The sequence below is a fragment of the Neodiprion pinetum genome, chromosome 1 (genome assembly GCF_021155775.2).
Source record: "Neodiprion pinetum isolate iyNeoPine1 chromosome 1, iyNeoPine1.2, whole genome shotgun sequence".
In the NCBI taxonomy this organism is placed as follows: domain Eukaryota; kingdom Metazoa; phylum Arthropoda; class Insecta; order Hymenoptera; family Diprionidae; genus Neodiprion; species Neodiprion pinetum.
In genome coordinates this window covers 25,658,256-25,685,522 of record NC_060232.1, presented here as the reverse complement: position 1 = coordinate 25,685,522, position 27,267 = coordinate 25,658,256, and the positions used below count along the sequence as shown (strand labels likewise).

General features: G+C 38.5%; 1 protein-coding gene across 3 annotated transcripts in view; it reads right to left on the bottom strand.

Annotated features, from left to right (window-relative positions):
* LOC124224818 (beta-1,4-N-acetylgalactosaminyltransferase bre-4) overlaps positions 1–27,267 on the bottom strand; it is a 97,372-nt gene that overhangs the window by 16,327 nt on the left and 53,778 nt on the right. For all 3 annotated transcript variants that reach the window (XM_046637033.2, XM_046637025.2, XM_046637040.2), the window contains 2 exons: positions 18,343–18,681; positions 854–1,128 (listed from right to left, as the gene is read on the bottom strand). In XM_046637033.2, the coding sequence (XP_046492989.1) occupies positions 854–1,128; positions 18,343–18,497 (430 nt within the window). In that variant the 5' untranslated portion in view covers positions 18,498–18,681. The remainder of the gene's footprint in view (positions 1–853; positions 1,129–18,342; positions 18,682–27,267) is intronic.

Genomic DNA, 27,267 nt, shown 5'->3' with positions numbered 1-27,267 from the left:
ACCTGGAGCGCACGATTCAGGAAGTAGAGAACCCGGTACTCGAAATCTGCGGAGCGTGATTCTTATAAGTCCGTTCTACTGCGCGGTTGTTTCCAGACTGAGGAATTCGGCTGATTTTCGTCGTCGACGATTACTATAGATCGATGACGTCAAGAGAGAAAAAATTTTGGGTGACGTCACTTTCTGAACATCCGAACATCCAAAATTTGTTTTCGAACTTTAATACTATGTATGATGTATGATGTATGATGTACGATGTATAATGATTATATTATTAATTCAAAGTGATTCGTTCCACCTTTTCTGCATATTCTATAACGTATAATAGCAGTGCAGCTTTCAGTCTTACACACTGTACATGGGGGGTGAAAAATATAACCACCAAATCCTTTTATCAGGGTCTCATTTACGTATTCAAATTAATCTTTACATTGCCCGTCGAAATACTCGCGGTAAGTTATTAATTATAATATTATGCGCTGCTCGGTAACTGATTTTAGCTATAGTTAAACTTCGAAATTTAGACATTTTGTATCCGGCAGATAAACGATGAATTTGATTGTCAGGTACAAGCACCGATTTCCAAGATTGTAATGATGTAATATAATCGATCACTTCATCTTCTCACGATCTCTCAAACATGAATAGATTATTATACATCTCGATATTTATTATAGTCATAGGTATTTTCCTACGTATCCAGTATTTTGTAAAGTGCTCGATCAACTCGCGAGCAACGTATACGGACGTTTCTCGACCGCATTTGGCACAATGTCTTTCCCTCTCCTGATCCAAGCTTCCCGAAATATCTAGAAAGAGACTTCACCTCGAAAAGCTTGCAATTTCGACTTACCCAGGTTCGGAGGGAAGAGTGGACAGCGAGGCATTGTGGCCGGGTCAGTGGCGTTCGCATTTCCGACGACCAAAGTTTCCGAATGGTTCCGGTCACCACGGACGGTCGTCTCCTCGGTCTTGGGCGGATTTTCGGCCCGTTGTTGCACCAGGATTGCCGGAGCTGTTGTCCCACCCGCGGAGGCATTTCCAGAGCCGGCGGAAGGACTGGCTGCGGTAACTGGACCGTATATGATTAATCCCCGGGGATGATTTTTGTACGTGTGCCCGGCGTACCTGAAACAGGAACGGAGAAAAAAGATTTATAGAGAGAAAATCATCGTCACCTGTTTCGAAGCAGAGGCAAGGTCATATACGAGGATAGATTTTTAACTAAGGTTTTTAGCGGTTCGTTTAGGCAGGCGAAAAACGTTGACAATTTTCTGTATTCACTCGGTACGGTGGAGTAAAAGACGGAGGTGTACGAAACGGAAAGAGAGAGAGAGAGAAAGAAAGAAAGAAAGAGAGACAGAGTTCCAGATCAGATGTAGTATGCGCCTTTATGAGGAAAAAGAAGAGGTATACAATATAAGATATTTGAGGAAATACAAAGAAAAAAAAAAAAAAAAAATTGCTAAGTTGAGAGAGAGAGAGAGAGAGAGTGCGGGAAAGAAAGATAAAGTCTAATATTCGGGCATTCTGGCTGAGATAAGCAACAACCGATAATAGATTGAGTGATACTTTCTTTCGCACTTCTCGGGTAAGGATCTTTTGATCCAGGCATACTCACTGCTGTAAGCAATAAAACGTAGTATACATATAAAGCCAAGGTGTGAATGTAATCAATCATTTAGAGGTTTTCAAGGATCTGTGCGCCGGTTAAAATTCTGCAGCCGTGACGTTATAAACCATTGAGAAGCTGCCTGGTTTCGACACGTGAATAACGAGGCGAAAGACGAGAAATTTTATAAAACGGTTCGACACGACTTGTATATTACAACTGTAGCTATTGAGCAATCCATCCTGCGGGATTTTTATAAACGAAGTCAATTTACCCAACGAAAATGAAGCGAATTGAGGTCGTTAGAACGTGTTTAAGAATGATATAAACACTATAGTGCAGACGAAAGGCTCTTGTGATCAAAATATTATGAAAAATACGATGAAAACATGACTAAAATAATATCTACTCAACTCTGGACAATTGTAGAGAAACCGTGAATTTCAACTGCAGTAGAAGATTCTGCAAACTTCAACTAGACGAACTCTTTATAGGGCTCAATTTATTCGCGAGTTCTCTGCAGATCAACAAAATCAAATTTTTGATTACCATTCGAAAAGTTAGAATCAATAATGCAATTTCTTCGAAGTTTTTCAATTTTCTTCGTAGATTACTGCGATGTTCATCCAACTAGACTTAACTCTATCAACTTCGATCGTACCGTTTAAACCACCGATTCGTTATACGTTTGTCTCGACAGCATTTTGAAGGGATTGTTATACATTTGATATACGGTTGTACGTGAAACTCTGTAGGAAATTGAGACGTATAAAGATATTGTCGGTATAATAACAACCGTGGGGTTAAATTATGCAATTTGTACGCCGTAGCAACTTTGGCATGAAAATTTCATTATCTGCAGAAAGAAATTGCTGCGTAATGTATACAAAAGTTTTCGCAGCAGTGCCTGTTCGAGCGAAAAGAACTGTTTTGTAAATTTCTGAAACAGCGGAAACCGATTAGTGTCTTGTGTGCGATATTTATCCCGGAAAGTCTGCAGGACGAGAGAATGTTCGTTCGCTCGACCCTCCGTTTGTCCTAAAATGGGATACGGTGATCAAAGTTTCCCTACATACAGGTATATTCAGCAACAAATCCAAAGTCGAATTTCAGTCCGAAGTGGCAACTGAGCCCCGGTTACAATTGCCCGAGGCCAGCAAACATACAGCATTGAAGTGCCGAAAAGCTTTCGCCCTTTGCCCAATAAATCCATGGCCGAGTAACAATTAACACGGATTATCACTGGTGGAAGAGGGTTCGGAAAGTAATGACTACACTGAGAAAAATTTCATTTGTCACAGTAACTAGAAATATTCGGTAAAACAGGTATCGTTAAAAAAACTGTTTGAATATTGTTGGAATTACGAAAAAACGAGGTGCGCGTAACCATTTTGCGCTATTGTCGATCCTTTTTTGGTTATTGCATCGCAAAATCAGATTCTGAGGTTTACTTTACTTTTTTAGTTAAATAAGGCTTTAACGTCAATTTATTGTTGCACGAGCATTAAATTTTCGCAACAGTTGCAAGAAAATATAGCAACAGTGATGATAATGAGAAAGAATAGTAACGGATACTAGACTTTCCGGTAACAGGTAGAAAACTAATTTTCACTTTGTACCTACAACTAAATTTTTCAATTGCGGCAAAAAATGAAAATAGTCAAGTACTGAGCTGTAACCGGAACTAAAAATTTCTCTCAGTGTAAGAACAAGGATATAATACTTCAATCGTAATTCGGAAGAGGTGCAAACAATAAATTTTCCTCATCGAACAGAGTGCAGTATTTGTTCAATGACCTCCATGTAGATTGTTCCATCGATTTTCCAGTGAAACAACTTACAGACAGTTTTTACTGTTCTAGTCTCGTTCGCGTTGCTTCTTCGTATTGCAATCCTCCTGCGTGGCTTCGAAGGTTAATTTGAGTTACGTAGTGCGGAATTGGCGATTCGCGTGAAAAGACAACAGAAGCTGGACGGGTGGTCGTATAGTAGCAATAGTTACCAACTTCCAGCTACAGCTGTAACTCAGGGTTAGGCTTGGAAAGAGGGAACGGTTGAGGTCCCTAGCGGTGTTCACTCGCCGCCAATAAAGACGCTTTATTGCTATTGTTACTGGGATACCCCTGCAGGGTTTTAACTTTCGTTGTTTATTGTATACGGTATATATTCCGAAGTTGGTTCAAATCGTTACGAGACCCCTTGTACATTCTGCACACCCCTGGAATTTTACGTGGCGACTAAGAAAAGAGAGATTACCGAAAATGCTGAGAAAATTTCATCAAATTTACGCACCATAATCGCATAATGTATTCTTCACGATTATCTGCGGAGCGAAAATTAATAATGGTGTATATTGTACGATGTTTTAACAGAGGCCTCAGAGCACCTTTATTTTTCTCAGTCGACGACAGCGATGGGCTGAATATACCGCACAGCTCAGACAAATGTGCTTTATTTTAGAAGCTTCTAGTCCTTCAGGGTTCACTTTAATTTCATATCTCGCAATAAAACGTTGCGACCCGGATTCTTCGTCTTCGTGTAGTTCCGATGCTCACGCATGTTCGTCAGAGTTAAGAACGTTCAGTGCAGGTAATTGGAAACATGAAGGACCTAATGCAATTTCTGCGCAAATCATTTAACGAAATCGTCGATGATGGCAAGCACTGCACAGGACTTGAGAAACATTTGAATGCAGAGGACGTTGGTAGCCGAGAAGGCATTTATCACATGAAAATACCGCTCATTTGAAATTCTCTCGAGAGATAACGGCAATTTAGGGATAATCGGAATAGGAAGTAGGCAGCGTGTGCTTAACGAGCTAACGAAAATGCGCGGGGAGTTTGGGGTCTGAAGACGAGACTGCTCCTCCGCTACCCGCTGTTAGATCTACCTGATTTTCAACTACGTTGGGGGCTTACACAGGAGGCAGATAGCTGCGAGGAAAGTCGCAGGTGGTTAGCAGGGAAAAAGGTATAGCTCAACTCTAAGCTCGAACGCGCAATTATCGGGCGTTTGCGCCACACGTGGGAGTTTTCCTTCAGGTAGCTACTGACACTCTTGATAGGAGTAGTGGATAACTCGGTGGTGAAGTAGATACGTTCATCTCGCATACCGCAACCGTATTTGTGTTTCTTGTCAAGTTACCTAGGAATATGTATATTGCATATTGTACACACACATCGCAGAAGAAACCCAAGAGAGCGTCGAGCCAGTCTCCAAGGGAATTGATCCTCCGATATTTCGTCTCTTGCAAGTCGATTGTGTCGAAGACAATTTTCCAACACATGCGCAGGCAACGCTTATACATGTAACTCTTCTTTACCTTGCGAAAACAAGAAGACGGAAAATTTTTTCTAAATTTTTACAATTGTATTCCCTTACTCTTATCACGATGTGAGCAACATTTTGTAGCCCACGAAAGATCAGTGAGAATTTTGACCCAGTTGTCACATTACACGGCTGTGTAATGAATTTTTATCGTTTCTTTTCTGTTTACTCTCTAACTCTGTCGTGTCGAGTGTTAATAATGATTAAATACCCATGTCACGGCTGACCGGCATAAGTCTTACCTTCCCGAAATTTTTTCGGTAGGATGCCGCGTGGTTTGCTTTTTTATGGTCAACTTAGGTTTTCGTGGATATTAGAGTTTATCAAAACGTATCATCTTCTACTATTTTTCGTTTGGTTTTAGATTATGCACGGTAAAATTTCTCATCTGATATTCTTAAATATATCATTGGCATAACGGAAGATTGCAAACGTGGGTAAATCTATTGCAAATTTGCCCTCTCTTCTTTCGCACCATCTGTTCTACTCTCATTCGCAGGAACAAAGAATTTTATAATCAAGTTTTGAAGAATTCTCAGTTTGCTTAATTCACTCCAGACATGATTCGTTGATGCAATTGTACGCCTTATTATCATCACCAGTTCTATATATTTCATACCTATCCGTAAAAGATTCGCCCTCACAAAAGTTTTGAATAAATTACAGGTGCCAACACAGTTTCCAACCAATTTTATTATTGTCAAACAAAAACTTCAAATTTCAGTTGCATATGAGTTTTTCTTCTCATTCTTGTTTTGAACGAACAGAATTTTCAAGATGTGCGAACTAGTTTGGTTCATTTCATAAACGATGTATCATACTCAGAAATTTTTTTTCGAAATTTTTTTTCACTCAAATGATTTTGAAAGACATATTTTCCGTCAATCAAGTTGTTCGGGAACAATTAGTACATCTAGATATAATGAACTCGTAATCTTGCAGTATCGCGATTAAAATCGAAACTCCTGAGCCGTATTGAAATCCAGATTTTATTTTCTTCCGAACGATTTCGAAAAATTTGTTCGGTTAGTATAAAATCGATTTCTCAATGACACCTTTTTCATAGCGATAATGTAAACCTGACCAAAATCAGTTACACGATAGCTGATATATTAATCGTAGAGCGGGTGACGTTTCGACAAAATACAAAAGCTATAGTGAAATGCACTTAACCCGCAAAATACAGTTGCCGGCCGGAAATCTTCCGGGGATTTAGAACTTCCGGAAGCCCGGTCAGCAACACATTAGAGTCACAGCTAGGGAGGAGGAGCAGCACGGGCTGACCATAAGTGCTATCGGGATAATCCCGGTGGTCCATTTCGTGAAGTGGGTCCATGGGTCAGTCGGAAATGACGAACATTCACTTGAATAAGGACAAATAACGGTGAATCGAATACGAGCATAGTATCGCGGTGCGCTTTCTGTCCGCTTATCCTTGTCACTTGGGGCGGGAGGGGTACAAAGACGACCAAAAGACTTCATCATAATTTACTTCAATGAACATTTTATATAAAGACGTAGCACACAAAAGTGTAAATTACTACTATAGTCGATCCAATTCTGAGTGGCAGAAGTGAACTATCTCGTTGTTTACTTTTACTATTGCTCAGAGTTCGTTGAAACGATGATGAGATGAATTTTTGGGTCGATCAAGGCGGCGACGACTTCGTCCAAACTGCGGCGTTTGAGATAGGATTTCTTTTCACGTTCAAAAGTTCATGACCAAATGTGCATGGCGGTAGGAAATGGAAGCGGGAACCAAGATCCGGAGGAAACGGGACCGAGAGCAAAGTTTGACACTCTCATCTCATCTCCAAGTTTATAAAACTTAGAACCCCCGGGGTTCCCATTTTCAACCGTACATTCTGGTCAAGTAGTTTTCGTTCACGAAGCGGTGGATTCGACGGATACGAAAGCCGCGTATATTCCGGTTGCGGGATTCCGCAAATCAAGTAGCTTCGATGTGCCAACGCTTTTTAGAGTCTCAAGCACAAATACATACTGCTTTCTCTTTGTTCGCACCAAGGTTTGTCGTCAAAGCGACGTCTTGAAGCTTTGCGAAAGTCCACGAAGCGTCGTCGTTAATGGCATCGAGTAGCAGTGAACGGAATAGAAGAATCCAGTAAGTGAATACTTTGTTGATGTATATTTATTACCTTGAAATTTCACGTTCCGAACGATCTCCGACAGGTTCTCGATGCGATTGGTGAGTATTTTATATCATCAGTAAAGATGGCAAACATGCTCTTACATGAATATGCAAACAGCTCGACAGATTATTCGTTTGCAATATGTGGACAAATGGTAGGTTATGCAGAATATATATGTATCCGCATGTAGATATATGTACAGTGAAGTGGGTGGGCTTTGAAGCTGAATACCCTTGCGGTGCGTGGTATAATTTTTCACGCAGAAGCTTTGTGGAGGTGGATTGAATTTCATCCGTCGAGCGTATATATTCATTAAATAAATTCCCCGCTGCTAACATGACATCGTAATGGCCGCGCCGGCATCCAAAAGGGATGAATGAAAGCTCATGGAAAAAAAGATCGATTCATTTTCATATGAATTGCTAAATTTATGTAATATCCTTTACGGGGATTGAAGGAGTGTTTTCTTTTTTAACCAAAAAAGGAGACTGAAAATTAAATAAAAACGTTTGGCACTCTCAAGTTGGATAAAAAGCAAAGTTGAAACACAAATACGGAGTCACGAGTAAACTCGGATTCAATTTCGTTTCAAAGTTTAACTGATTCAAGGTTTTACGGCGGTCGGATATTTGTGAAAAAGCGAGTGTAACTTTTATCCGAAACGCGGTTTTGTTCTCATGCAAAAGCATGATGAAACTTTTATCGCGGTCCGTACTTGGATATACATGTTGCACATATATTAAACCTTGTAAGATTTTTACGGAAGCGTTGGTTTTGCCTGCGGTTTTGCACATTCAAGATATATTTACTCGACGTGAAGTTAGGTTGGGTTCGGTCGAGTTGTGTTGTATCCGGGCATAACAACTGAAACGGGCTCGGAAAAGTAGCCTTAAAAGATGTTCCTACGATCAAACTATATTCTTACTTTTAGCCAGCATATAAATATGCGTTTAACTCGGGATCGTGTAGAAAATGAGTACCCATCGTCTTCTCGACTTTTGTAAAATAAAGCATTGAGCCCCCTCCCCCCGTTGCGGCCGGAGGAGGAAAAGAAGTAAAACTTTTAAGATCTCAAGTAATTTTCCAGGGAAAGCTTCCTGCTCGCCGCAGGGGTTCTTTGTACTTCTTGGCTAACAACTTTCCGCGCCTAATTCTCTTCTGCATATCCTAAGGTTTAGAAAATTTTAGCCCGTTAACCTCAGAGTGGCGCACATACTTTTCGAACACCTGAATTACAGCTGCATTTATTCGGAATAGGTTAGGTTAGATCTCATCATTCCACAACTTGGGCTTTATAGGTATAGTTGGGCAAAGATTACCTTTAAGCTCTGATAAATAATGTGTGTGAAGGATAAATATTACAGTTCATTCCAATTTCTGCTGTATAAAGTAGCCATGTTATATGGATGAAAGAAACGAAATTTCTACTTTTATACCGAAAAATATAGTTCCGTATACGAAATGAGAACAAATTTTGTAGCTGTAAATAAAAAATCTAGTATATGTTACTATTGTTTTAGTTTAAGATCACTCTTACTACATTTTCTTGTAACCGTTACGTTAATTTGATGTCGATGCAACTATAAATTCATGTTAAAGCCTTATTAAGCTGAAAAAATCTAGCCAGCTAAACAGACAGATTTAACGTTGCGATAGCAAAAAAATGTGCATCGAATCGTCAAATAATTCCAACAATATTTGAACGGTTTATACAACGATATCCATTTTACTAGAATTTTCTACCAACTATAACAAATGAAATTTCCCTCGATGTGTAAAATCTGAATCGTATAAAACTAACTCGATTGTGTTGGGATCACGTCCCCAACGAGAACGTCATTCGCGGTTATATAAATGCTTAACGGCACCTCGGCACGTACGCACAACACTGTGCACAACTGCATACACTAACCGCAAAATGGACGTTGAAAACAGTGCGAAATTGAGATAATCATTCAGGGTGCGAAACTCAGTGCGCGGTCTAGGCAGTAATTCCAATGCGGAACATGCCACTCGGTTTGCAGAGACAAATGGGAATGATTGTTGCATCTATAGGCGTAGGCTTGCAGTTGGTACAGAGTGTTCGCAAACGACGCTATACAAGAGCCATTGTGATTTGAGAAATAGATACATAAATATAGATAGAGAGCTAGATAGTTGGATGGTTCGATAAATAAACAGTTGGATGGTTGGATGGTTGGATTGTTCGATGGTTGGATGGATGGATGGACAGATAGTTGGATAATTGGATAGTCGGATAGTCAGATAGTTGGATGGGTGGATAGATAGATAGATCGTTGGATAGTTGAACAGTTAGGCAGTTAGATAGATAGATAATTGGATAATTAGATAGTTAGGTGGATAGATAGACAGATATATATATAGAAAAAGAGTGGTAGATAGATTTATAGATAGATAATTGGATAGTTGGATGGATAGATGGATGGATAAAGATAGAGAGATAGATAATATTTATTACGAGTACCTTGTGTATAATAATGAGAGAAGAAAGGGAGAGAAAGACAGAGGCAGAGACAGGCGCCTCCGTAGATCAATTCGAAGCTACAACGGCGGGTGTCACGAAAGGGGTTGGAGAAGAACAAGCGATTCGCCGCCAGGGTTAGACGTACCAAGAGGTGGCGCCATATCCGGCAAACCCGCGAATTTCACAGCCCGGGGTTGTTTGACGCGGTCTGCAAGTTTGAAGCCGTGTACACAGGATATATTGAGGCACATGTACGCACGGTGTGTACGACATGTCACTCCGAACACGGTGCGTGTATACAACCGACTCCCACCTTTATACTAACAATGAAATCACAATTGCAACTACCTATAGGTATACTGCAGAATGGGATATGTGTACGTATCTTGTGTAATCATAGGGTGTATAGTTTCCTATTCCCGAATGAGATTTTGACGCCCTAGCGACACGATCGTGCGCACAATATATAACGTCGTCAGTTATAGTTTTATTTAGTTTCTAATTGGCGCACAACTGCGAGAAGAAAACAGCTGTTCACGCGTTAAATGTTTGTATATGGTATGATAACAAGAAAAAGAAGTTTCTTTTATGTTACAAAAATTTCATTTTCGTAGTCGGTAAGATTTTAGAAAAATATGTTAGAGCGCGATTACGATAACTTTTAATACTCTACGTCTTCCGATGATCGAAATATTATTTACCATATTACTTCACATAATAATTTCTTGTTTCAATCCCTTTTCACGTGTTACCACAACTTAATTTATTGTTACACCGTCGCCAAGAGCTACATGTAAGTGTAATACGAGTGACCGTATAATCGAAATAAAAAATAAAAATTCAGCTGAAAGACGTGCGACATTTTCTGTCGATACTTACAAAACTCATTTTCATTTTTTCCTCACGTACATTATTTTCTATAATAATTAAAAATAGTCAGACACTGTGTAAACGGTGAAAAATAATTGTATAATTGAACAAAGCAGCCGAGTAAACAAACCACATACAATAATGAAACCTGTAATAATTATACCTATTCCATATTTTATTCGTTATGGTTGCATTTTTCTCTGTAAATAACATGAAAAAGATATCCGAAGTTAATTTACTCGTTAACTTCTCGTCCGAATGCTAGCGGCAACTAAAAATTTTTTCAGATGAAGGCAGTTTGTCATGTGTATAATTATAACTGCTGATAAATGTCCTCCGGCATCGGAAACCATGAATACCGCAAAAGATGGTGTGAAAAACGTTGGACGTACGTTTAGAGTTCACGATGGGTCATGTAATGTACATATATGTATACATATACACATGTAAAGTTATATACCCATGTATATTTTAACCAACCAATAAAATTTCACCGTTTCTCACAAACTGGCGCGTATCTTACGATAAAGCAAAACTGTACGAAATAAAAGAACAGCTGCGCGTAACGGGTGTTTTTCGCTCGTTTCCAAGCACGCTTGTTGTAGCGTATTTCGTACAAGGAATAGCCAACTTACTGGTTTAGTAGTCGGTGTTGCGAAGACTGGTAAATGACGTGTGAAAAATTGAAGAACATCAGTTTAGATAACTAAAGAGGACGTTTAATTTTTACCGACATCAAACGATATTCGGATTATTTAAAAAAAACCAAAGATACTGTTATATTTACTTAGTCAATTCATTCCAATTTTCATCAGCTTATACATGCACGCGCAGAACTTTCACACTGTAAATACTTATCGTTAGCTTTTCTTTACTTCGCGTTTGAAGAGCGTTTGTAGTATAAATCTTATGAAGAGGATATAGGTTTCGTTAGAATTCTGAGTCTCCGTTAACTACTGTATGTAGAAAGTTACGCTCAAGGCTTGTCTTTCGGAGGGCAGTAGAATCCTAATCAAGACTCAATGACAGAATTCTGGTAAAACCACTTACTCGTTTTTAACGTGTATCTTCTTTTGGGTCATTGTCGATTTACGTACGTACAGTTTTGCCCCGATGTATGTAACGCAGTAATGAAACAAACTATGGTAGTTATCAAAACACCGTATGAAACAATGGTGTTTTATAGCCAGGCGATCATGAGGGTAGCGTGACTAAATTACGCGTATTATCATACTCGTTTCAAACATTGCTGCAGCGTGAAGTATACTATACATAATTCAAAACTTGGCTTTGATAGTGTTTATAAATAGAAGATAGTATAATTGCTAGCATGGCACAAAGGTCGTGAAATGCGGAAGATAATCTGTGTCAGTTGGCAAATTGATGATCAATCGGATATGACAGGTGGTAGATAACGTTACGTTTCGACTAAAAACACATTCTTAAGTAAACGGATCTGTTATTCCAACGCTAAATAGTACTTAAGGAATAATTTAATTAGGGGCAAGATAAATGAGACTGTAGAAAAATAAAAATAAAAACTCTTGAATAACACTATATCGATACACGGTGGAAAAACTGTGAGAGAACTTCGTATGCGCCACCAGTACAGAAGCGGTGAGATGAGTATAAAAAAAAATTTGATAACATTTACAGTAAGTTAAAAATACAGTCAGACGGTTCGGGAAACGTGATAAGAGTTTTATAGCTCGTTATAATACCTACATGAATACGAATGTGACGGAATATGTACCGAATGCGACAATGATTCGGCTTTACTACGATCAATGAATTCCTACGATACTGCAGACAGTGTTGCGTTGAATTAATTTTTTCTTTACCGAAGCATTCCAGCGACGGAACGAAAGGAATAATTTTTTCATTACACGCTGGTCAAATCTCCCAGAAATGACTTCGAGTGTTGAACTTTATGCAATTTTATATAATCTACTCAGGTACTTGAGACTCACTCGACAATATCTCGAGTGGCTGTGAATCTCGGTGCAAACCGTTTAAACGACGAGCTCTGACAGATTGATCTAATCGCTGTAATTTCGTTCGATATCGATCTTCGTATCACACTGTCCTTATCGCACATCGAAACAGAGGATCTGCCGTGTGCGTGACGTAATATAATAACGACGACCAATATCGTTATTCACCGTCATCGAGTACCTACCTGATTATAAGTATGTAGGTGTATATGTATAGTTTTGATTGGATTATTATCAATCTCTACTCACCGCAACCTGTCAATTTCGATCCCTTTAAACTCATCGTCGCTCCGTGGCGTCACTCAACCCATCCAAATATTCGGTTACAGGGTAACGACAAAACCTTGTTATCTTCAACACAGGCCGAAAATCACGTGGTAAATTCACTGAAATTTATGTCCCATCAAAATATCCTGGGGCTTTATCGATTAGGATTAGATGTTACGATAATTTTAACAACAATGACGATGAAAGAAAAAGAACTCCGTAAAATATTCTATCAGAATATTTACAAGCGACGAGATATTTATATTTTCAACACAGAGAGTTCGGATGGTTTTATTTTCAAGCAGGTATGATTTACTTTCACTGAATTAATCTTAATCTTATTACTGTAATTCAAGTTTCTATTCGAATAAATCACATTTTCCCGTCGTAAGCAAGTTTAATTCTGATTTTCTTCCCGGGATAAAAATTCAGCTTGAACCTCGGTCCTGAAGGTGCGGAATTATTATTATAGATGGTAAAAGGTAGAGAGAAAATTTATCGCGAGAAAATTTATATTTGCCACGAACGAGTTCGCGTGGTTTTCAACCATTTATTTAAAAATAAAACGCCGGCAGTCACGATTGTCAGAAGTCTTCGACAATGCGAGGGTACTTTTTGGCGTTCTTTAAACTTCTTCCGCATCGGCACCGCACGTCTATTATATTACACGCATATTATAAATTTAGTGAAAAATTTGAAATACCGTTTGTCACGTGAAGCCTCTTGAAAGTTGCAAATTACTGTGTAAACGTTGCCAGTTCTTGAGGTAGCTTCATGAAATATTAATCGAACCATCGCAATATTTCCACGAACGAATTGACTAGAAGGATTTAACGCGGCGTATAAAGACGTTTCCATTAATTAAACACCGCATGCAAATGCCCACGACGCTGTTAACGCGCAAGAGGACAAGCTGGTCAGTTTTTACATACGCATTCACACACACATGCATGCACAAGAATATTTAAATAGAAGCTAGACAGCAAGAAAAAAAAAAGGAATAAAAAATCGATACATCTGACTCGTGAAAAAGGAATATATTACCGACAGAGTCAAGTCGAGTGGATGACAATTTTTATAATTACCGTGATAAGAGGATTAGATTTTTGAAAAATTATTTTCCTTCTCGATTATTCCGCACAGCACGGGGTCATTGGCTTCAAATTTTAATAAACGTCTCGAGGAGGAAACGACTTTAATCGAAAGATATTACGAGTCTCTTAGTCTGCCGGGGATCATGTATACATATATTATACACCTTGAAGTTGAGTATTTTATATGAAAACTGGAGAGTGGCCTTTCAGGGGTGGGAATTTTTTAATGAAAAATTGATATTCAACGATTTTGGACTCGCGTCATGGAAAAGTTGAGATTCCGGGAACACCTTTCGCCAGTGAGAGAATAAAGACGTTGACAAATTAGTCGCCTCTCATCGAGATTCCAAGGCGACTATTTTCGTACAGGACAAATCCCGGAGCGTTTCACCCGGTGAGAGGTACGGCTTTAATCGTTTCTTCGGATACGTTTCGGGTTTTAACGATTATTATCGTCGAGCCTTTAGAAATAGATTGACAGCGATAAAAGAGAATAATTATATGGTCTAATTTGATATTTCATTGTCCGATTATCCGTTCCTCTTTCATTATTCCTGAATAAATAAAAAAGTTAATATATCTTTGTCGAGTCGGAAAGCAGGAGCGACGACGAAGGGATACCAAAGCCAATATTGGAGGTTGGCGAATAAGAGCTCGGGGATGAAATAATACCGCCGTGCAGCGGTAGCGTAATAAAAACGACCGTTAATTATTCTCGAGGATAGCTGGTGCTAATTTCGATATGAGAAAATGCACGTCTCAACTTATTGGCTTTGCCGATCGGTCACGTGATTCGGATGATCGAAGTAGCCCGTGAGTGTATTTTTTAAACTTTTTACGCTCGTCACTATTTTAGACTCAGACCTGGAAATAACCTCAGCCTGCATATATCGTAGATTTACCTAGATTCTAACAGCATGTGAATATACAAGACTGGTCCAAAAAAATCGACAATTTTTTTTTCAAAGTCATATGTTTAACAGTTTTAGAAAGAGGAAATAAGACGCCGGTTGCAATTTCAGCTCTTAATATTGATATTCAGTGATTCCTGAACGCAATTTCCATTTTTCATTTGATTAACGTTGGAAAATAATTTTAGTTATTTCGGAATTTCGTATCTCAGTAACGAGGCAATGTACGTAAATGTCCGATTCAAATTTTCGTTGGGAATCGACTGCTCTACAAAAAAGGTCTCTTATGATTTTTTGATAACTCAACTCTTTTAAAAGCTATTCAAGTTAAAGTTGAAATCAAGTAAAGATTCAACGTTTTCTAGATTAACAGCGAAAATACTGAACTCACCACAAAATATAGTGGTCCTTTTTTTGTAGAGCATTTCAACCACTATGAAATCATGTCATTCAATTAAATTTCGACCTAAGCAAATTTATTTTGTAATTATTACAAATAACACTATGTATTATATGTAATTTCACTTTGAAAGTCTTTTTTTTTTTTTAGCAAAATACAGATTTTTTTAACTTGAAAATTGATCGAATAACATGATTTCATAGCCGTTGAAAAAGTTTACAAAAAAACTTTTTTCGTAGAGCGGTCGATTCCCAACAAAAATACGTATCGGACATTTATGTATATTGCTTCGTTACTGAGCTACGAAATTCCGAAATAACTAAAATTATTTTCGAATGTTAATCAAATGAAAAATGGAAATTGCGTTTGGGTATCACTAAATATTAATATTAAGGGCTCAAATTGAAACGGGCGTCTCATTTCAACTTCCTACAACTATTAAGCATGTGACTTTGAAAAAAAAAAGTCAATTTTTTTCGACCAGCTAATGAATACGTGATAACAATGACGCCGATCAATGTAAGGTTCTTGAGTTTCTCTTCGTGAACTCACCGACTTTCGAAGTTCTTACGGCAATCGAACGACAATGCAAGTTTAATCACCTAAATGGGCTCGTAAACAGCCAATTTTAGTCAATGTCGGTATAGTTTCTCGGTAGCCGTTTCTCGTTGGTCAATTCGTAAAGTCCAAGCTCTGTAATTTCATGAATAATTTCTTCGCTTTATCTAGATATTTTTACCTCACCGTTAGTCGTACCGAATGACAAATTACAGATTTCTAACAATACGTGAATCTACAAGCGGAAAGCGGATCACGGGTATATGAAAATAAAATATTTTCTGCTGCTTTGCGAAATTGAATTATAGTGCCTGAAAGTCGTAAGAAAAAATTATTTAAAATCCAGTTACAGGAAAAAAGTCGACCGATCAAAGTTTGAAGAGTATTTTATACCTGTTAATTAGTTATTTTAGTTTAACGTATAATCATGTGGCAACTATGTTACAAGTATATTAGATAAATGAGTGAAGAAGATACAATTATCAGTAATTGCTTTTTAACTTCTGATGCCTGGAATTCAGTTGCGTAACGCGGTATTCTAAACATGTTATATAAACTAAAAATCCTATGCTTTGCTATTTTTCAATAGAAGAATCCACGATTCTTCTTCTTTTGTAATCGTCGACTTTGAACTCGATACTCTGTGACAACTAATTCCGCAGACTTTTTATACATAAGTAAATTTTTTCGTAGCTCACGCAGAACTTTGATACTGCTATCGCTTCATAACCGATAATGTGCAACTCGTTGTGTTCATTTAGTTTTAAAATGTAACAAAGGCGAGAGCTAGAGGTTAAAAATTCAAGACCTCGATGAATCGTCAGCAGTTCTGGTGCAGTTTTTTTTTAATCAAAACAAACTCCCGTTTTCATATCCTTTGCAGATTTTGTATAGTTCCGCCAAAAGTGTAATTTTCCAAAAGGTTACGTCTACAGGCATAAGTCTATGGTAACGTTTTTTTTTTTTTTTTTTGCTATTTCATATATGAAAATATGATCGCTTCACCGCAATTTAGTGTTGTATATATTGAGATTATTGAGTGTTCAATTATTTTCCTTCGATACGAAGCGTGCTGTAATTTCTAACTATAAAACATTTTTTGCTTACGGATTTACTAATTTTCTTGAATAATATTTCGCGTTCGTTTGGTTCTTAAAGCAGCTGAGGATATATTGAAAATAATAGGGGTCAGATTGTCCTGATTTTCAAATTAAACTACCGAAGAGGACAGTTTATGAGTTTGGCAATTCCGGAAATTTGATCTTGGAAAGGTTTTGACCTTGATTATTGTACTGTGGGAAAATTGAAGTCTCAAGTCCGTAACTCTTATTTTTAAGATGAGAGTACAGTCATATACGCTTATGAGATTTTTATATCACGTGATCACCTGAAATCTTGCCAATTCCATCGAGCTCCGATACGTATAACAGTTTCTTGTTTTTGGTTGAGCGCCAACGAATCAACTTTTGACCTATTCGATTCGGTTTTTCTTTCCATCTGTTTAAAAACAATCTATAATATTATACACACAAATTCTCATGTTTCACGTGACCAAGAGCGGGTTCTTTTAGAACAAAAAATTATTATCGTAACCTCGACGATGGTGTTGAACTTCGTATAAACTTTGCCGCAGTTCATTTTTATCCACTCGTTATTTTATCTTTTTTTTCTCTACAATATCACCAACGTGTTAATACTGCTAACTATGCAGACTGTCAGGTAGACAGACATTGTTGTTATTACTTTATTTAATTTTATCATACGTAATCGCACGTTGTATGCGTAGTAATTAGCCTTTTGAAGTTTCGTTATATCGTGATATGGTTTGGCGAACATTTTTTACTGAAATGCAGTATTAGTTGTGCAAAAACACTGCCCCGCTCATTTATGACTAACGAGTATAAGAAAATCGTATCACTTCATTACGAGATAGTAAAATACAGTCGAACCTCGATTATACGAATCTTCAATATTCCGAACCATGACTTGATTTATCTGAACGCCTGCTCAAAATATACATTGTTGCTTGATAGCAGACGATTATGTGAAATCAGAGTAATCAAATAATTGTTCGATGCTTGAAACAGGGTCGATATGAATTTGGATATTTAATACCAACTGTTTATCGATTTAAATTTGTGTTGTATATATTATTATACCTCAAGATAAAAATTGCATTTCGGTTATCCGAACTTTTGAGTACCCGACCTAGGCTCGGTCCCAATTAGTTCGAATGATTGAGATTCTCCTGTAGCAAGAGAGTTCTGGGCACAAATTCCTACATTATCGATACTCCGCAGTCACAAACCTTTTCTAGAACGTTCAAGAGTGGGGATGTCCTCACTTCGGCTGACTTTATCGATCATCGAATCATTCCACTCGTCAACTTGACCGACAATTTTCCCCTGCCTTATCATATTTTCATCCCTTATCGGGTAAAATCCCTTACGTTTTAGAAAAGGGTTTGCATCTTGGGAGTGTCGGTAATGTAGGAATTTTTACCTAGAACTCTCTTTGTCATTCTAATTCAACGACAGAATATGAAACGGGATTTATCTGATCCCCGTACAGCTCATGGTCATTTCATGGTGCTCTTAAACGTCTCTTCATCGAGTGACATTTTCATAAATGCATAAAATGTACGAAATAATTATACTTATAGAAGTACTCATACCTAGTGCCGTTTATGGTGAATATGGTCTCGATAGAATGCCGGTCCAGAACACCGCTGAGAAGATACTGTAGAGTAATAAGAGCCAGGACAAGGCATGCTAGAATTTTGTAGAGATGGGCTCGGTGCCACGGTCCTACGGCTGAGGCCACAGTCATTGCATACGGGCGACAACATACCTCCTCTCAGGTGTCGCGGGGTTGGCCGTCCCTTCGGTCAGCTTTATTACCGTTTATTAAACCGGGGACGAGGGAATCTCGACCAACAATCAGTTTCTCCCCGCATCCACAATCCCCCTCGCGGTATTTCTCCCCTATTGAAGATAACAGTTTCGCTGTTTTCCTGGAACATTCAAAACAGGACAATGCTCTATGATTACATATTCGAACTGATGAAGGTGTAAAATAGGAGATTGAACAAGGTGACAGGTTTTTTTTCTGATTATATAACGAGAGATGATTACAATAATTACAATTCCTAGACGCAGGATATGGCGCAATACGTAGAAATTCACCATTTAGATTTTTTTTTTTTTTTTTGATAAATCGAGGTTCTTTATTATTTGGATATTGTACGGTAATTTTTGGAAGATGTGAATAATTGATGATGTTATTTCGTATCAACGATGACGGGAGTCTACTGGAGTATAATCGCCGATGAACAATTTTTCTACAAGAAAAGCTTTTGTTTAGACTTCAGAATCGTCGGCATTTTATTATTCTTTATTCATGTAATGAGTAACGAGCCAAGTAGTTCGCTCAAGAGTGAAAAATACAAAGGAAAAACAACGGGCAAGAAAGTAACGGGCGTGATGATAAAACGAACGATACCAGTTTGAGCTTTTGTTAAAGTTGATAATTTATTGTTATTTCTCTTGCTTATATCATGTATTATAGAGGCGATAAATTCACTGTTGTGTGCCTCGTGCCTCCGTACAAGTATATGCAATATACACACACAGCGCAAGAGAGATATAACTTTTAATTGCAGAAGTTTATATTTGATACTTTTCTCTTCTCCTTTTTATTGCACATTGAATTTCATCCCCTCGGACTTCATCGTTGTTTCATTTCGCACCTTTCACTTCCACGGTCGTGAGCTCTGAAGTCCATAACGCACGACACTCACAATTATTATAGTCAATTTGAAGAAGCGCTAATGGTTTATGCAAATCCTCCGGGACACTCTGCAAGCTCGTCTCTCGAGTCCCACGAGAGTGAAACTGTTTTTGAATTTATTTAACCGTGAATGTGTTCATCTCTTTCGCATACATGCATACGAGCTGTATGATCTTGTGATATCTGAATAGATTTATCGCTTGCATAGATTGTAATGAAAAAAATACACACATTCCATATCGATTTTCTCAACATGAGCAATTTTCAGTCTCATCAATCAAATTGTGCCTAAAAGCTGACTCGTTGTTATTCGTGCAACGAATCTCAACATTGAAGAAGCAGCTTAAACAGTGATAAAACTAACAATGAAGTATTTACAGTTATTAGATATAAAATTAGAATTGCTCATAAGTAGCATAATGCTAATAAGCATAATGGTGGGTAATTAAATAGATAGCAGTTGGAAGCCATTAAATATTCCGTTTGATGAAGAGCGATTAATCGAGTACATCAGCGTTTAAAAAATCCGGTTTCATTACTTGCTGATCAATGACATGCCGAATTCAATTCCACTACCGATGATGCGGTGATTATAGAGAAATTAGAAAATTACAACGGATCTTTTTGTATTTTTTGGACAATTGAACGAGCGAATAGCGCTCTACGTGATATTTCACGGTCGCACGGAGCTGAATATTACCGGACTTGAGTAGTTACGTTGTCGGTAACCTGCCGCCCACTTACATGCCATTAGTCGTCATTTGCGCCAGTATTATTTGGCATGACATTTGTACAAACGGAGCTGGCTCGCATTGCTCTCACGTTTTCAGTTTAAATTTAAAGAGAAAAACAGAGTTAATCGAACCGTATAAAATACGTACCTATTAAGGGTGAAATCAATTATAGCTGCGAATAACCGACGAGAAGGATGTCGGAACGAATTTATGAATGCACTACCTTTTTCAGTTGAAAATTGAATGAATCTGCTTTCGTTTATTGAAAAATAAATCATAGTTTCGAAATCGAACCACTTTAAAAAAATTAAGGGACGAAAGGTGCTTTTGCGACTTCTGCTTGTGTCAGCCATCGATGATGCTTTAATTGTCATCTCCCTCGGTAAATTATACGTTAAAAATACGTTTTAGCCAGTAATTTATTCCAGCTGCTATCGGCATCGCTGCAATATTCATTACATAAGGCACATTACTGTACGCACATATAATCGTGATATAGCTTCCCGACAAGTTGTTAATTGTAGACATTCAGAGTCGGTATATATAATAATACATGGGTCATTATTGATTTTCCCATAAAGCTGACCTCGGATGAATTATGAACGTATCGATGGTCCTTAGTAAAATTCACTCAATCTTAGAGAGGCTGATTATAAAAGATTTAACTTCGGCGTGACTATTATAATCCAAGTAACTCTACGGGACCTGATGATAAAACAATTATCTTTTATGCTGATACACAGGAGTCAACTGTTTTATCATCAGGGTTCGTAGATTTATTCGGATTATAATCGTTTCACCAGAGTTAGGTCTTTCATAATCAGTCTCTTTAAGATAAGTGAATTTTATTAGAAGCCATCGGTACAATATGCGAATGTTTTGATCAGCGTCAATAATGCAGTAATTGTAATTTCAGGATCTTCCGACTAGAACGACGATTTTTACTTACTTAAAAACTTCGATTAAAGTGGAAGGATATACGGACATCAGCTGAAACAGGGCTTAAAATTGTGAGAGAGGAATTTTGACTACTATAAGACTTTCTGTGAAACTCGTGATTTTTTACAACTTGTATGTTGTTCGATTTTCAAAAAATTGTACAAATATTGTTGTTACTTTGACGATACCGCATTGTTCGTGACAAATGCACACTCCGAGTGTTTCACCTTATTTTTAGTCACAGTTGACTTTTTTTTTCATTGGGCGATGCTATAAACAGATACATAAAACAATATTTTCTGCACTACTTCACTCGGAATACTTTGTCGAAACTTGTTGCACTACCATTTCAATAGCGCCAGCTATACTCCGAGGGTCTAGTTATAAGCGTCGGTATTGATTCGACGGTAAAATAACTGACCTTTCGTAATATCGTAACAATACCGTTCATATCTGCAAAGGTTTCGACCAACGTACTCGACTCGTATCAATATTTCTATAACCGACGTCATCGAGTTGGTACGTGATGAGTTTCGCACCACCCTCAACGTTGGAGAACCAGATCCAAACATCGTTCTCTCCTCTTTTTGATTTACATACAAACGTACCAGGCGAGTGGGCTTCAGGACCTTCGGTTGCCAGAGTTACTATTGATTCTAGATTCGGTAAAAAAACTCGTCGATTTTCGACGGTTATTTATCCAATACGACTGGATGTTGTACGAATTGGCGGAGGTATTTGCTTAGAAATTTCGTCGTTGGTGTTTTTTCGCCGGTTGTTGTTACCTACGCACAAAATCTAGGCAGGCGCGGAGTTCACGTGCTCTTTCGAAACGTGAACTTCCTCCCTTCATCCGTACGAGCAACCACTTCTTTGCCTCGTCCATTATGGATCGCAAAGCCGAACGATCCCTTCGCCATCCATTCCGCATCACCGAACCAGCCAATCGGCTCCCCAAAGACGACCATGAAAGCACCCTCAATAAGACTCACAACGCCTTCCTCCCAACCTGTGTACGGAATATTGCGGGATATTGAATGCTCGGATTTAGATATTTCGCGGTTCATTGCGCCCCGAGCCACTCCGCAAGCTTATGCATAAAACGTGGAAGAAAATCTTCGACCCGAGAGGAGGCATTGAGGAACCTCTTTGGATGTACGTGACATGCGGAAATGAGGTTCTCAGATTTAAACCACATGTTTACTAGATAACCGGCTGGAACATCGACAGTGTGTATTCAACATTTTTTACTATCTGAAAAAGTTTTTCTTAGGTGAAGTGATGGTATTCGATATTCACCATCTTTCTTGCGATCTTCCGATACATTTTATGACAGATCTATACAAGGAAGTCTTGTCAATCAACTAAGTCATTAGATGCAAAAATATACTATTCGAAATCTCAATTGCGTCTGTAAAACATTTGGAAAATTGTAAATGCAATTGCTTGGTTCTCGGATTTTTTTTTGTCGGAAATGTTGAATAAAAATAGGGGTGCACTGCTGAACACGTGATTATAGACCAAGTGTCGCGAAATTGGGTTCGTCTGGTTCCCTGCAAAAATTGTTCCTCTTTTGAGTGTGCCTATAAACCGCAACAGTCACTTTAGGTAACTCTATGTCACGATTTTACTTAAGATTAGTAAACTGCTTTATTAAACTTGCGACACCAGAAGGTTGTCTAGGTAGACACGTTTATAGAATTGTGAAAAATAGTATGGCGTAGTACCGTAAAAGTCGAAGAAACGCAGTGAAAATATCGGTTCAATACCAGGCGCATTTAATAATTAGACAAGAATAGCTTCAATTTTACATTAGCAATAATGGGTATTTCATAAGAAGTCATTGTCGTAGTTGCGCTTCCTTCGTCAAAGCAAAGTCATATAATTCAATCGATATGTATATATATATACAGGGCATTCCATGACATCTCGATCAAGATTCTACGTCGATGTCTCGGATTGGTTCTTTGTTTATTTGTTTATTTTTTTTATAAAAGTACATGACGAAAAATGTAATCGCAATTTTTTTTCAGATTTTCTCGAACCATCGTATCTGAAGTATGATTTAAAAACTTGAACCCCCCTCCCCCCACTTTCTAAATCTCTTAATCGAGATGTCATGGAACGCTCCATACATATATTTACCACACGAGCTCGAAAGATGGAGATTTTCCGTTTCTTCCTCAGAGTCCAGGTGTCTCAGAGACACTTCGGCACCCTAAGAATCCCTCTCAACGCCAACGCAGCGACCCCAACCAAAGCGAATTTCCGATTAGCCATCACGAGGTCGCAGATGCGGAGATGCCAAGTCAGCTAGAGAAATGTGCCGAGCGTTTCTAAGCCCCTCTTGGTTACGGGAGTCTCATTTTTCAAGGCGAAGGTCGAACGGCGCACAAAGGTCAGTGGTGGAAGTCACGTCGTGGTCGATTGCTTCACCATGCGCAAGGCTTTGACGTTGCCAAAAGCAACGAAAAGCTGAGCTTTGTCTTCACTGGGATTTTTCTCTGCTCGTGATATACCGTTGCGAAAAATATCTAAACATTCGCACACTGGTAATAGTACAAGGATCAATCTAATACCGTATAAAACAGTGTACAACAGTTACGTAGTAAGAATTGTGTTAGAGAATTGGAATAATCGTCGTACATCGACGATGGCAAATCTATCTGTCATCGTATCCGCATAATGATAATTTTTAGTAGGTACCGCACTTGTACCGGAAATATCCTCGTGCAGTTGCAGATTTTGTCCGCGGCCGTTATAGTACGGACGTTAAAAGGACGCCGTCAGCATTTCCAACAACGTACCTACCGACATGTCTGCATATCCTTCCTCGGACGAGCCCATTATTCGCGATTAGTGCAAGGCCATTTCTTCGTTCCGTTAATGCTACTGCATGTAGGTGTATACGCGTTTTATACGATGTTCATGGCCGTGGGTTATCGGACAAAACCGCGATTGGAGATTAGGCAGAGCTTGCAGGAAACGGGATATTCCATACTTGTAGATTGTGTGCGCAAAACGCGGCACAACGTGTCGTTGTTAAAATTAAATTTATCAACGGCGGTACGTAGAGCAGGCTGAGATGATTTCGTTAACGGTATAACTGAGGTAATCAACGATGGAAGAAGCCCATTTTCGCTTTGTGAGAGAAAATTGAGTTACACCGCACAACGCGGAGTTACAAGCGTCACCCATTTTTTTTTACAATTTCCTCGTTTATCGCGTTCGAAACATCGGCAGAGATTGGTAAAAATAAAAGAACCTTGTATTATTTGTAATACTTCGGCTAGATTTTCATTCTCGTAACTATTCGAGCTGTTCAGAGACGGAGTTTTAATTTTTTTTTACTCCCGTGATATTGTGAAATTTCAGAAAACTTTATTGCCCTGTGTCACAGGTATCTTTTTTCTTTCTTTCTGTGGACTATGAAAGGTATGCAGCTTCGCGAAGGCTCGACTTCTCCGTTGACCCAAATCGGCGAACCGATTGTTCGTGTTTAATCAGAACATCGCTGCTGGTCTCTCGTTGAAAACTCAGCGAAAATACGGAAAGTAACAACCTGCTTCGTGACAAGCGTAGTCGTTATGCACGTTAGGAAAATTCGTTAGCTTCGATGAATTCTACGGTCATATGGCGCCGAGCAATCGTTCGCTTGGAAATCGTGTGATATACATTATCATATGATTATTATTAATAACGTTCAACGTTACCCCTAATTTTCGATGATTTCCAAACGTTTCTAAGCGATTCTCAATGGTTTCTGAATTATACAACAGAATCTCAGAAAATCAATGAAAACCATTTAACAAACTGAAAATCACCGGAATCGCGTGAGAGGATAGAAGAAACTGAATTGAATGTTAACAAGTTGAGGAGTAAAGATATTTTCACGATTTACCAACGCTATCATGCAAGTTCAATCAAGTGGCAATGATTTCCATCGATTTTAATCGTAACTCGATCGATTACTCGTGATTTCAAAGAATATTTCAGTCACTCAGGTTCCTTTGATTCCCAATTTCATTTCAAACTGTTGCGGTTACGACTTCCTTGACAGAATGGCACCGAATGGTCAATCCGCACCAATTGGAAAGCATGGCGAAAATGATTGCGAGGCGTCCTTGCATTGTCGACACAATTCCTGATGCTCTGTGGGATTCCGTGTATCCTTGCCTCCTACTTGTTATTTCATCCTTGATGCAACGGGCGACGAAGACCATTACAATCGACGCCAATCTCGAGCCAGGAAGCCAGGCATTTGCTGGTGCAATTCCATCGAAGTTGGAAACGGCGAAGCGACGTGTCGCATTGCAGCAAATATCGCGGTCTCGACGTGTTCCTTCAATTCACCTGCAAATCCCACATAGAATATCCCCGGCTCTCGGCGCACATCACGTATAATCACATATTATATTTCATGGGTTTGCGGATTTGCTGCTGATACTCCTGCATTCGTAAGCTCACGTGAAATGTAATACGAACCATATTTGCATAGACTATAATAGCGCGGGTGGTTTTTTACCGACTTTACCGGCAAACAGGACGATTTCGTCCTGGACGCTTTCTCTCTCGCTTGTCGGAGGACTTGTCAATAATTTCCAAAAAATTCAGGTAACCAGTTGTAACTGCCTGTTTGATGTTCCGATAGTTTGCGTTACGAAATTTTCAATCAGTTAATTGGTAGAAATTGTTAAAGAATGACAAATTTCCGAGACATCGATAAGTGAGAAAATCACGGTCGAAAACTCTGACAATCAAGTCGTGAATAGTAAACGAACTTTTCTTTGTTACAAGTTGCGAACTTGAGGGTAACTAGTCGAGTGATTCGCATTCTTTTATTATCAAAAGTCAGAATAAGCGATAATCTGGATTTTCGATCAAGCTTGATTGATTGAAACTTCTAATACTCACGCCCTTTGGAAAAGTCCAACCAAGGTCAGTACCTACAAGCCTTAGCGTAAAGCTCATTGTCAGCAGAAGTACTTTCGACAGATGACGTATTCTTACTTTTGTTCTCTGGACAATTTGGTAAATTGATATTATTAATGAAAATTTGCACGCAATGTTTCGGACTCCAAGAGCGATAGCTGGTTTATTCATAGCGAAGCTCGACGCGTTGAACAAGTATTATTATTATCTTGGTTTCACCAAGCGATAGTCATATTAGTCCCTCACCGCGTTTAGGAATTGTTTTGACGTTACTACAGACTTTAACAATTTGTTAGTTAAATTTATACGACGAGTATCGCATGGCTTCAGTATAAAAAGTTCGCAGATATGCAATTATAAAAAAGTTCAACGATTGTATTGCTTGAAATGAAAATTTCTGAACGTATAACGTTATCTTCCATACTTTCAGCAACCATAATCACAATTTGAATCGGTCGCTCAGAAATCTATCCGAAAACTTGCGAATATTCATAAAAATACAAGATTAATCGTAACCGATTGCAAAATCGCATCTACGTACACAGCTGCTGTCCTATGGGGTCTGATTGTATAACGGACAATAGACACACCCTGGATTTGTCGTTAGGTTGGGTAATCGGGTGTATATATAGCTATGTATAAATATGTCACCGCAATCGATAGCTAGATGGCCTTTAATCACGAAGATTAAAACGCACGTCAACACCGTTCTGACGTTGTTTGAATATTACGTTTCGAAAAAAAAAGAAGGGGGATAGAAAATCTTGGGCGTGGAGTGTGAGGCATTGAATTTTCGTAAAAACGAGGTCTGCGTTTTCGGGAATAGTGATATAAATCAGCGCGTCGGAGTTGGGAGTGACGAAAAGAAAATAAAAAAAAAAAACAATACTGATAAAAGATTCATGCATGAAATAATTAGCGTTGAGTGGCTGAAACTAAAATTGGGATTAAGACGAGCGACACAGAAAAACTAGAGTGTTATTTATCGCTTACATTATTTAAGGATAAATCGTTCAGGCGATTTTCCAGTCGTAAATAACTAAACTCGAATGACCGCGGAGTGCCAAATTACGCCATGTATTGATTTTCGATTATGATAAATAATCTAGACGGAAAAGCGTGGCTACGGACGATACAGTTGCACACAATGCCTCAAAGTTCAAACGTATAACGTATATAACACGGCTTTCACATTTGTTCCCTGC